Source organism: Pan troglodytes, chromosome 4, assembly GCF_028858775.2.
Source record: "Pan troglodytes isolate AG18354 chromosome 4, NHGRI_mPanTro3-v2.0_pri, whole genome shotgun sequence".
Lineage (NCBI taxonomy): Eukaryota > Metazoa > Chordata > Mammalia > Primates > Hominidae > Pan > Pan troglodytes.
Genome location: NC_072402.2, coordinates 126,742,915 through 126,756,475, shown reverse-complemented (window position 1 = coordinate 126,756,475; position 13,561 = coordinate 126,742,915). Strand labels below are relative to the sequence as shown.

The 13,561-nt window shown below is 36.5% G+C and overlaps 1 protein-coding gene across 7 annotated transcripts in view; it reads right to left on the bottom strand.

The window, feature by feature from the left end:
- SLC27A6 (solute carrier family 27 member 6) overlaps positions 1 to 13,561 on the bottom strand; it is a 68,705-nt gene that overhangs the window by 43,558 nt on the left and 11,586 nt on the right. For 5 of the 7 annotated variants that reach the window (XM_001160136.8, XM_024356721.3, XM_009449587.5 and 2 more), the window contains 2 exons: positions 4,954 to 5,157; positions 1,530 to 1,688 (listed from right to left, as the gene is read on the bottom strand). In XM_001160136.8, the coding sequence (XP_001160136.5) occupies positions 1,530 to 1,688; positions 4,954 to 5,157 (363 nt within the window). The remainder of the gene's footprint in view (positions 1 to 1,529; positions 1,689 to 4,953; positions 5,158 to 13,561) is intronic. The other 2 variants (XM_024356723.3, XM_063811504.1) reach the window with 1 other exon arrangement.

Below are 13,561 nucleotides of genomic sequence, written 5' to 3'. Positions count from 1 at the left end.
AACATAAAACATGAATGATGTTTCTCTGTCTAGAACATGTTTGCTCATTTTAAAACTTTAATAACTCATCATCAATAATTTATATCAAACTCATTTGGAAACACTAATTTTTACCGTCCAAAAACTCTGTTACAATATTGTAATTCTAAATTTTGACTGAAAATATGCTTTTTGCAATACACAGGAGAAAAGCAACAGTCAAAATAAGTAAAAGAGTTAAAGTATTAGAGCATGGCTGTTGATAAGAGTCATCCTTCTTCATAGAAGCCAAGAATATTCACTTACTTGTGAACTGGAATATATACATATTATTCATTTTTAAAACCTTAAAGTAGCCTCAACATATCTTTTTTTTTTTTTTTTGAGACAGAGTCTCACTCTGTCATCCAGGCTGGAGTGCAGTGGCACGAACTCGGCTCACTGCAAGCTCTGCCTCCTGGGTTCATACTATTCTCCTGCCTCAGCCTCCCGAGTAGCTGGGACTACAGGTGCCTGCCACCACACCCGGCTAATTTTTTGTATTTTTAGTAGAGACAGGGTTTCACCGTGTTAGCCAGGATGGTCTCAATCTCCTGACCTCGTGATCCACCCGCCTCAGCCTCCCAAAGTGCTGGGATTACAGGCGTGAGCCACTGCGCCCAGCCACCTCAACATATCTTGAGGTCAACTGTTAGTAAGGTTGAATTAGCAAGATAGTACTAACAAAAAAGTTCTTAAATGACTGCAGAACCTAATTTTGACAACAATGTATGTCCACTGAAGATTTTAATGTCTTTTAATATCTCATTTTCATTTATGGTGGATATTGATCATATTCTAAATATTCTATTCTAAAAATTACAGCATTTTAGACAAATACAAGTAGCAAATGATCTCCACTGTTTGTATATCATGTGAGGTCTAGAAACTGACACATAATCTTGCATGTTTATGAATGGAATCTACTGAGTCACAAGCTCTACCAACTAATTTATTGAGTGTCTATGGCAGACTGTTTGCAAAGATGGCCTCACCAATTTCTTCAGGGCTCTTACTTTTGCAGTGTAAATTTGCTCCTTCTCCCTTCAAGAGGTGACTTCTATTTCTCCCGCCCTGGAATCTTGAATCTAGGCTGGCCCATGACTTACTTTGATCAATGGAATGAAGGTGAAATAACCTATGTGTCTTTCAAGACTAGGCCTTAAGATTTATGCAGCTTCCATACTCACTCCCTTGGAACATTTCTACTATATTTGAGAAATCTGGGGTAGTTTGTTTGAGGGTGAGTGACTACAAGGAGAGAGAAGCCCAGCCAATAGCCAGCTCCAACCACATGGCCAAATCCTCAGAAAACTGTTCTTTTCACCTCAGGAAAACACTGAATATGCCATAAAATTGTGTAGTTTTTTTTAAAATAAATATTGTGTTATAATAAAATAATATGCATATAATCAATCTAAATTCTACCGATACAGCTTCAAATGTTAATAAATACTTGTTCTAATTATTAGACATTTTGAAAACTCATCAAAAAGAAAATAAAGCCTTACCCAACTCAACACATCCAGAAATTCCCAGGATAGCTGCTGAACTATGATACAGAGGAAGGGTTATATAAACAATGTCATGAGCAGTACAACCAAAAGCCCACAGGACAGCAGAACCCCTTAAAACCTGCAGCTGACTAATCACAGCTGCTTTTGGTAGACCTGGAAGAAAAGAAAAGAACAGGAAATATATATACACACATACATACATATACATATGCATACATATTCATATAACTAGAAAGGAAGTAATAGAAAGAAGACGATACTGATAACAACTACACTAGCAATTGACACAAAATATATCAAAGTAGTCTATCTGCTTTGTAAAAGAGGCCATTCTGACTTTAGCAACGCTCCTTTGACAGGCTGCTAAGTAGGCCTGTATCTCAAATGCTAAGTAATTTTATCGTTGGCCTTTCTGGATAGATCTAAGATTCTAGAAATTAATTACAGTGGTAGCACACACTTGGTTTCAGTAGCTATCTGATAAAGAGCATTTGGGAGGTACGTTTTTGTCAGTCCTTATGTGTCTGAAAATGTCTTTTTTTTCCACCTATACACTTGAATGGCTGCTTGTAAAGAATTCTAGGTAAGAAGTCATTTTTACGCAGGACTTTGAAGGCATTGCTCTATAATCTTCTGACTTCCAGTATATATATTGAGCAATTATCAGTCTTTCTGATTTCTTATCCTTTGGATGCAACATGGTATTTCTATTTTTTTTCATTTTTGGAATCTTCTATTTGTTTTCAGTAGTCTGTAATATCATGATGACTTTTACTGGGACCAGTCTCATCTATCCATTTCGCTGGGAAATTTTTAGGCTTTTTCAGTCTAACAACTCAGGCCTTATAGTTCTAGATATTTTTGAATTTGAAAACAAAATAATTTTCACACCCCCTTCTTCTCATTCCTTCCTTATTTCTGTTCTTTTTGCCCATTGCTTTTTTCTGTTACATTTATTTGTGTGTTCATCCTTTCATCTTTAGAACTCTTGATTTTCTGAAGATCAGCCCTCCTGGACAGAATCACTGGTTTCCTAATGTTGCCTATCCTATTTTCCTTCTCTTACCTTTCGCTTTACTTTTTGAGAGATTTTCCAACACTTATGTTCTCTGAATATTCCTCTTTTTGTAGTATGTTATTTTTATATTATTGACACTTTTTTGTCCCCATCTTTCAGAATATTAACAATAATAATTTTTTGAAAATTTCTCCTCTCTATCTTGTCAGTTTTCTCCAACATCCTTTTTATCTTTGGTTTGTATTGGTCTCAATCCAATCTAGAATATATTCAGGAGGATTTTTTTCAAATATCTGGAGACTACTGACTATCAGTTTATATTTAAAAGTGCAGACACAAAAACACAAAATAAACAAACAAAATATTAACTAGAATCTCTGTGTCTGAAGAATACTTATTTACTAGTTGGTTTCACTGTCCAGGACATTCTGTTGGGGGAATCCATCATGATCAGTGTCTTTCAATTTTTACATGTGGGCTATTCAGATTCCTCAGACAAGAATCTCAAAGATTAAAACAGTCAAGTATTAAAAGAAGTTATATATATTAAAGAGAACATATACATATATGTATATCTATCTATATACATATATACATATTTATAGGGAGGGAGACTTTCTCTTATATCCCCTACTTTTTAAACCTCTGTTCTTCCTGGTATTTTCAGAAGTTCATCTTTTCCAGAGAATACGTCTCAGGACTTCTATCAGGGTGGAAGAAGCAATCCAGGACTACAGTTCCTTCTTAAACAAACTTCCCATAAAGTTTCCTGCTTATAGTTTCACATTTATTTTCTACTCTTTGAGGTACCTGGTACCCAATTTCTGAGGCTTTCTGGGGTTTGGTGGGGGCAAATGAGTTTTCTTCAAGGCTTCACCATAAGCTTCGGCTTCTTGGGTCTGCGGTGTCTGCCACCACACTCAGTCATCACCTCCTTTTCTAAAATTTTGTAGCTGTCATCTCTAGTTCCATTCCTTTTGTCCTAAGGGACTGTGTATCTGTTCAATCAGCCAACTTCTAGACCTGTTATTATTCAATAGACCTGATTAGGTAGCCTGAACAATCTGAGAAAGAAGCTCCCTCAGTCTGGACAGAGTAGCCACACACATATTAGCACTTTTCAGTTCATTTATCAAAACTGTTCTAATCATGTAAAAAAAAATTATATTCTCCAGTCTAAAAGGGATTACAATTAGGAACTGAATAGATTTTTTAAATGTAAGAAAAATTTTACTATGCAATAGTTGCTCACAACCTATGCACAAGAAATGAGTAACAATACTCTTAATATGTCTAAGTCAAATTAACAATCATTTTCAAACTAATAATGAAAGCCTATTTAGGCTACCATTAATACCATTCAGTTTTTCCTAGAAATCAATTAAGTTTAACATTTCTTTTGAATTCTCTTTCTTTTCTTTCTTAAGACTGAGTCTCACTCTGTTGCCCAGACTGGAGTGCAGAGGTGCAATCAGCTCACTATAACCCCGAACTTCTGGGATAGAATGATTCAACTGCCTCAGCCTCCTGAGTAGCTGGTACTACAGGTGCATGCCACCACACCTGGCTATTTTTTTTTAATTTTTTTGTAGATATGAGGTCTCACTGTGTTGCCTAGGCTGGTCTCAAACACTTGGCCTCAAGTAATCCTCCTGCCTTGGCCTCCAAAGTGTGTGATTACAGGTGTGAGTAGTCACTGTGCCAGGCCCTTCTTTTGAATTCTCAGGCAGTTTTATTATTGTTATTGCTGTTGTTTACTTAAAATAAAGCTTATTTACTTGATTTTATTTTGTATCTTAGTCCAAACCTGCAGTGCCTTCAAGAGTTCCTGTTTGTCACATGATTCAATTACCCTGACCAAAGTCAGGAGAGCCAGCAACAGGTGCTTAAATTGCAGGTATACCTGGATTATGCTTAGGATTTAATAATTTACACAGGAATATAGAGAACTGTTTTCAAGTACATTAAAACACTTTTTAAATCCAAAAGAATCAGTAGAAACTATTTAAACTAATTTCTTCATTTTAGATATCAGAAATTTGAGGATCAGAGAAGCGAACGAAGATCTTGCCCAAAAAATCAAGTATCAAGTATCATACACTGAGCAATGAGACTGGATCAAGGTGTTTGGATACTCCCATGCCCTTTGTACTACCAAACTTTAAGAAAATCTTGTCAAATGGGACAAATGCCAAATGAACACAATGACTTTTCAAGTAAAAGTTAAGATAATTAACTTTCCATCCAAGTTGGAAAGTTCTAGCCTCTGAGATCCTTACATCTTCTTGCAAGCATGCATTCTCAGACGGTTGGTCACTACACATGGTAGAAATTTGCCCAACACTGTTGCTTTGCAAATTTGTCGCATTCATTTTAGCCTTCAAAAGAATTGGATCATACCTGTTGTTCCAGAGGTAAAAATGTAAAGACAAGTAGACTTGAGGAGTGAGACAACATGGTGGCTGCGTGGCACGGGCTCATCAGGTGAGGTGCTCAGTTTTTCTTTGAGTGAAATTACACCTTGTGGAACAGAGTCTTTCATCCCCCAAACACTGATATTTTCTGAGAGGCTTGGAAGGATTTCTTCTACCGTTCCAAGCAAATCTAAAAGCCAAAGGGTTGGGAAGAGTTAAGCAAACCTTAAATCTCAAACAATTCACTTTGGAGTTGCTTTTGTGTATTGAAACAGGGATAAAATGTAAATAAAATGCTGATTTCCTTCTTATGTTGGATAAGTAATATCACAGTCATTTTATGGTTCTGTTTCAACAGGACCAACTGAAAGGGAAATTTAGTTATCACCTGACAGACCAATGCAAGCAGTCCAATTCAGACTGAATTTAAGAGACTCCATTATTCAAATTATGGGTTTCCCTCCGCCAATTTTTAAATAAAACTATTTAAAACTCTGTCTGAATCTAAATTCAGGATACTGCACTAAACATTTTCCTTGAAGTACAACTCAGTAGCTAGTTATTCCAAAAGCTGTCTGCAGGTTATTCTTCAGTTCCACTGTAATGCAAAACATTTGGGAGAATCCCCGACTGCTCTGAAATCACAAGATCATTGTGGTTTAGAAATCATTCCAAAGCCAGAAGTTAAGTGAGTGGGGACTCCAAAATGGGGGAGGGTGGGAGAGAGAGGTGAAGATTGAGAAATTACCTATTGGGTACAATGTTTACAATTCACAGTTTGGGTGATTGGCAATTTAAGGTTCAGAAAGAAAAAGGGACAAGTTTCTTAGGAAGGATCTGCTACAAGGATAACAAAGGAGCAACTGGTGAGGTGAGACTATGTTGAGTTAATCTGTGAAACTTAACCAGACCTTCCTGATTTGCCCAGTAACCCAGGAAAAAAATATCATCTGTTCAAGAGAGGAGTAGTGGTGAAAACAAGAGAGACAGAAGGTGGGACTGGGTCCTTGATGAGGAAATAATTAAGCACTGAGGTAACCAACACTCTGTGGGATACAAAAGAAACAATGTCATCATTCCTATACAGTCTTTTGTGTAAGCAAGTGAAGCATCATCATTTTTTTCTCCAGAGTAGACAGGCATACAATTATTTATATTATTTAAATTCTTTTTAAATTCACCACTCCCTTACTTTAGCATGGATCTCTGACATGAAGTTCAACTTTTATATTCTACATGGCAACTCTGATTTTACTTCCTTATTTCTATAATATGCTATACATTTAGAAGGTTCAAGGGATTTCTGAGTGCTATATAGGTTATCTTAAAATCTATATTAACGTCCTTGGGGATATTAAACAATAGTACCCCACTGGCCTTTTGGAGTTAATGCAAGGGAAGTCCAACATTACTGGCAACTACCAGAAGCTAAGAGACAAGAAAAAATTCTTGGATCCTTCTGAGGGAGCATGGCTCTGCTGACAGCTTTATTTTGGATGTCTAGCCCCCAGAACTGTGAGAAAATAAATTTCGCTTGTTTTAAGCCACCAAGTTTGTGGTACTTCATTATAGCAGCCTTAGGAAACTCATACATCAAGCTCACAAGTTGGTGGATGGTAGAATTAGTAATCTAACCATAGACTAACTCTAAAACTATAAAATTACCTCATAAAAGAAATAAATGGCAAAAAAGAAAAAATAATGGTGCTAAATGTAAAATAGATACAGATCGGCCAGGCCCAGTGGCTCATGCCTGTAATTCCAGCACTTTGGGAGGCCGAAGCAGGTGGATCACCTGAGGTCAGGAGTTCGAGACCAGCCTGGCCAACATGGTGAAACCCCGTCTCTACTAAGAATACAAAAAAAATAGCCAGGTATGGTGGTGGGTGCCTGTAATCCCATCTACTCAGGAGGCTGAGGCAGGAGAATTGCTTGAACCCAGGAGGCGGAGGTGGCAGTGAGCCGAGATCACGCCATTGTACTCCAGCCTGGGCAAGAAGAGCAAAACTCTGTCTCAAAAAAAAAAAAAAAAAAAAAAAAAAACCCAGATCAGAATGCTCAAGTTCTGTACATGAAAATGTGGACCTTTACACCTAAAGCAATTATATTTTTTCTAATTTTTTCAGGAAAAATTTTAAAATAATCACAAGATATATTCTGCTTTGAGTTTGAATTCAGAGTTCTGCATTAAACATTTCCCTGGAAACATAAATCAGTATCTGGTTCCCTCAAAAGGCCAACTATCAGTCATTGGGTTAGTTCTACTACAATGCAATACACTGGGGGAAAACTCTTGATTTACTTTCATGAAATCTATAACCCAGATTGATCACAAAGCAGCAGCAAGAGAAATATGTCAAGTGGGACTAAGCAGTTTATAAATAAAACCTGTATGAAAATAGAAGGCAACACAGAAATTATAATGAAGTTGATATGTGGTGGAAAGTGGGGTTCATAGCCTTAAGATGTCTTATTAATTTTTATTTCTATAACAAATCTAAGTAAAATGTAAGAATCCAGGGAAAATGCCTAGCTCTACTTAACACACACACATCATGCTGCTGTATATAGATTGCTTTGGCAAAATGTGAAAAACCACCAAGGATGATAGGAGGAGTGACAAGTTAGAAACATGAAAAACTGGATAAGCAAAGGATCTAGACTTTCTTTTTTAATGTTAGTTCCAGATTTTGTTGTAATGACTCTTTCTCAGGTTTTGAACTTGTAAGTGCAAATCTCTGAACTGACTCATTACTTTAATTTCAAAGTCTCTCATTTGGAATAAGAAATTCCCAGCACAAACTTTTATATGTTCTTAATGATATGTATGTCTAAATTGGGGAAATAAGTGCTAAGAAAGTTAAAATATGAATAAGTGTGGCTCCAAATCATTGTTGGAATTCTAGAGCCCAAAGAAACTGAGTATTTACCAAGAGTGATAATTTTTACAGCAAGAAAAAAGAAAGTGAGAAGGTTCCTAGGAATCAGAGGAGATACAATGTCACTTCTTTCATAAGTTAAAATTAATTTTATTTAGGTGAGATGCTTAGAATTCTCAAATAGAATTTAGTGTAACAAAATTATTTCTTCAATAGTGGTAGGAAATGTGGGTGAGGATAGAGAAAGTTAAAATAAAAGAGTCATGTAGGGGATAAAGAAGAGTCATGTAGGGGATAAAGAATCATTATCACTGCCGGTCTTTCTTAATAAAATGAATCTTGGCCAGGCGCGGTGGCTCATGCCTGTAATCCCAGCACCTTGGGAGGCTGAAGCAACTGGATCACCTGAGGTCAGGAGTTAAAGAAGAGCCTGGCCAACATGGTGAAACCCTGTCTCTACTAAAAATACAAAAATTAGCTGGGTGTGGTGGCAGGCACCTGTAATCCCAGCTACTCGGGAGACTGAGGCAGGTGAATCGCTTGAGCCTGGGAGCCGGAGGTTGCAGTGAGCCAAGATCACGCCACTGCACTCCAGCTTAGGGGACAGAGTGAGACTCCATCTTAACAAAAAAAAAAAAAGAAAGAAAGAAAAGAAAGAAAAAAACTCTTTTCATGTCCTTTAACAGTAAATTCTGAATATTGTCTTGACACAAAATAGCATTTGTTTAAATACTTTAAGGAAATGACTTTATCTCATGAGGATTTATGCTTCACTGCATTACCATTGATACCTGTAGAATTATAAGCATCTCAAAAGAATGATGTGTGTTCTCCTCCATCCTTCTGCTCACTCTACCTGGCCGCATACCATTAGGTGCTAGATAGATAACTGGTTACAGAAACTGAAATTTGTACCATTTTGATCATAAACTACTGCAGGAAAATGAGACAACTGGATTTTTTTTCTTTTTCTTTTTTTTTTTTTTTGAGATGGAGACTCACTCTGTCCTGCAAGCTAGAGTGCAGTGGCCCAAACTCGGCTCACTACAACCTCCGCCACCCAAGTTCAAGTGATTCTCCTACCTCAGCCTCCCAAGTAGCTGGGATTACAGATGCCCGCCACCACACCTAACTAATTTTTTTATTTTTAGTAGAGACGGGGTTTTTACCATGTTGGCCAGGCTGGTCTCGAGCTCCTGACCTCAGGTGATCCACCCACCTTGGCCTCCCAAAGTGCTGGGATTATAGACATGAGCCACCACGCCCAGCCAGACAGCTGGATTTTCTATGACCTTTAACAAAGTCTACATTGTAGGCTTAATTTCTGTTTTCAAAGAAGCATGTTCATTCAAAAATTACATATTTTTTTCCTCCCACATGCAATGTACTTCATTAGGTGGGGTTGCAAGTACAAAAATGTTAATTATAATCCCTGCCTAAAATCCTTTAGCATTTATTTTACAAATTGATTTCTTGTTTCTTCATCAACATTAGATCTTATTCACATTTTTGAGACTGCAAAATATATGGGTAAAAATTTTATGTATCCCTCTAATATGCCATTAGTATGAGTTATATTATTTATGCTGCACTAAAAACTACATTATTCTACATAAAACAAGCTAATACTTTCAAAGATATGGGATGGGAATTGATTGATTATAGTTGTTAATACATTGGTAAGCATTTCAACTTTAAATTTTATGCACTAATAAACCTAATATGATATTCAGCTACAAATGGTTAACTTTAGCTTTCCATACTGCAAAGCAACATTAGAATTCAAAGCGAAATTAGAGATCTTGCCACATCCTTATAGTTACCATCCTACTATGTAGAGCAGTTCAACGGGCTTTTCACATAATGCACGGGTAGCTCTGGTTTCTAAGAAAATTGATGATTAAATAGGCAAAATTATTGCCCAAGAATGGGTTCCAACATACACTGTGGACCCCACTGGCTTAAAAACAAAAACATATGGTTTCAGCAAAACACTGGAATTCTGGATTGATTCCCTAGAGTATAGGATTTTCAGCCAGAGAATCTGGATTCAAACACTGCTTCTGACACTTGCTAGTTGTGTGACCTTGGACAAGTCACTTCATTTCTCTGAGTCTCCCTCTCCTCTTTTGAAAAGTGACTCCATACAACTTATACAGTTGTTGAGATAATTAAATGGTCTATATAAACCATTCATTGTGGTGCCTGACCCAGAATCAGTCCTCCTTAAATGGTGTCTGCTGTGGTGGTTGTTATTACTACTACTGTTGGTTGTGATGATGATGATGATGATGATGAGGACATACAATGAGCTCAAGCTCATTAAATAGAAGGTTGAAGACTGAAAAGAGGAGATGACAGACCCAGGAAGGGAGAGCAACAGATTGGGAATCCAGGTCCTTACATGGGAGAAGTGCTTCTAGTGATTCTGGCCTGTTTTGTTTCCAAGTCAGACCATGCCCTTCCTCTTCCCACCCAAAAGGGCATAACCAGGCAGGGTGAGTTGAAGCTTCATTCCTCACTTAACATAGCAAAGTTCTCGAGGAGTGAAATACAAAACTCATGAATAACAGAAGCACAAGTCTTTCTATTGCAATAACATATTTTTTCCTGACATGATTTAACTGCCCTGAATATATGCACACAAGTTTCTAAGTGGGTTTACGTGTTTTCACTCTCAGTTGTTCCCACATTTTTGAGGTGAGCAGATTGAATATTATTATAACATAATAACACAATTTATACATTATATTATTATAACCAAAATTATACAAAAAAGAAAAAGTCGAACACTTCATTTGATGTTATTTCTAACACATCTCCTGTTGCCAATGAATAATTATTACTGAAATGGCACAAGAAGGCATGTTGCACCTGGCTGGCTATTTTTCAGTAAGAAAGTGGTGAAATTAGAAGAGTAAATGCAGACCAAAGCAATCTACAGACAGACTCATTAGTAGGTAAATGATATATATATATTTTTAAAAGGCAGTGAATACTAAGGTAGTATTTCTGCAAGACTCAGACCCCATCAGGGTTATCTCCCTCATGACCTCTTTGGTATTAACAGTAGAAGAACCTTCTTCTTTTTGGCCAGAGAAGAGCTAACGACCTCACTCCAAACTTGTGTCTGAGAGCATTCCAACCTTGGCCACTGAGGGTTGGGAAGTAGTTATGGATGTACTGCTACTGGAGAGGACAAGAAAGCTGTTTAAAGCCAACTCACTAAGGTTGCGTAACACACTACGTGGGTTTCCCTCCATACAACAAATCTCAAATGAAGAGACCTGAGCAAAAGTGACTTCTTACTATGGGTGGCTGTCTCTGCCATTATGCAGTTAAAAATAATGATTGCATCCATTTGTTGAATATACTTTATGATCCTGGTATTCTGTTGGGTTCTTTACATTTAATTCACACAAGACTGAATGATAATCATTGATCAAACCTAAGTGATATAGCCTACTACACACCTAGGCTGTATGATATATAGCCTATCACTCCTAGGCTACAAACCTGTACACCATGTTACTGTACTGAAAACACTGCAGGCAATTCTAACACAGTAATATGTGTTTGTGTATTTAAATATATTTAAACTTAGAAAAGGTACAATAGAGTATTACAATCTTATGGGACCATCATCATGTATGCATTCTATTATTGGCTTTATAATGATTTTGCCTTCTATTTTTTAGTTATACCTCCTAGAACTATGTATTCAGGCATTTCCATGTAGCTTCAAATAATAGTGTAGTTTCTTTGAAATAGAACCTTAAACACATTGTTTTGGTACATTTTAGAAAAATTCTATTTTTCATAAGTTATACAGAAGCAATTCCAAACAGGTTTCATAGGCCACGCCAGATAATGTGCACTGTGATAAGTGAAGTTTCTATCATGGCTGGTATCTGATAACTGTCTTTAGGAATAAGCCAAAGGAAAAGATTTCAGCTAAACCACCAGGCAAATGTTACTCTTGTTATTGTCACTAACAAAAATAATAGTTGCCATGTACTCAAGGCTAACTAAAAGGCACTCTCAGCGGTTTTGGGAGACAGGTAAAGTGCTATATTTTAGAAACTGAAATGGTAAACAATTAAGTAACTTTTTTAAGGTAACACAGCTTAGTAGGTTGCAGAGCAGACTCAAAACATGGTCTCTATACTATATAGTCCAATGTTTCTGAGACTGTCAATTCCACTTTGATGTAACTGAAAAAATACACATTCAGGCTATACAAAATATGAAAATAAAAGTTACCAATATTAAGACACCAAGTTTTTTATACACAGATAAGAAAAATGTTAAAATTTTTATAATACTATTATTTCCTTCCCACACAGTCTGAAGACTCAAAAATACTTGCAGAAGTCTTATATCTGTGTATTTTTGGATTAGAACATATATCAAATGGCATCCGAAATTTCTCTGGGAAACTTATTGAAAATTAAAGTGTTTGAGATTAAACCTCAACCTTTCCCCCAATTTTTCATCTCTGATATTGCTAATATTATCTGCTGCCAAGATTATCATCTACTGATCTATGCTCTTCTCTTTACTTAGAACAAACAGAACAATGTTGGGGTGCTTTTATATCATTTAAAATTTGTATGCTATTATCTCTATATCCTTTGGCATGTTTAGTCATAATTATAATGCTGCTGATGATAAATAAGAATACTTGCCATTTTAAAGTACTTCATAGATTACAAAATGTTTATATACATTATTTTTGGTGATCAACACTTACAGCCATGATAGGTAAATATTAACCTTATTTTAAGGATGAGGGAAGCCTGCTTATAGTGGGCAAATACTCTACTCAAGCTCATACATCTAGGCAAGGTGGCATGGGAACTAGAGTTCAGATTTTCTGATGCTAAATCATAAAAGCCTGAAGGGCTTACCTTTGTCTTTTTCCTCCTTTCTCCTCCTGCTCATTCCCTCATCTCCATCTTCTCCCTTTCCCTCTCCTTTTCTCCCTTGTTCCCCCACCCCTTTCCTTTTCTCTCTCACCTTTTCTCTATCCATCTACTTTGAGTACCTTTTCCACTGACCTCACCTGCCTCAGGTGCTCTATGTGTCTTTACAGTGACTCCCTCCAATCATAAAGCTCTCTTTGCCAATTCACAAACAGATGTTGATGCAGCCTCAAGGAATAGTTCAAGAACTAGGTTGTAAACTCTTGAACTGAGGAAATTTGTTTTGTTCACTGCTAAATTTTCAGGACTTAGCACAAAGGAGATATTCAACAAGTATTTATTATCTGGATGAATGAGTGAATGAATGGCATAATAAAAACTATGATACATATGAACACTTGCTAACTTTTAATTTACTTTGCATATTTTTGCAAAAAGTTGTCCACTCTCTACTGTTCATTTGGTAACTGGTTTTGAGGGTGGTGATATGGTTGGGATTTCCTGGTTGTGTTGATGTCAATGTTACTAATCATCACTCCCAAAAGGTACAAAGCACTTTAGACATAGTAGGCACCCACAAGCCTTCAGATTTACTTGCATATGGTATATATTTTATTCTCCATCCTTTCTTAATACACCACATATTAAATCATTATACTTATAAATAGAGACCTTTAAAAAACTATTCAATTACCCTGAACTCTTTCAATTTAGATTTGATAGTATTTTGTTGTTCAACATATTTTGAAGCATTTCAGATTTCTCTTCGTAAGAAGTAAAAATCCTGTGT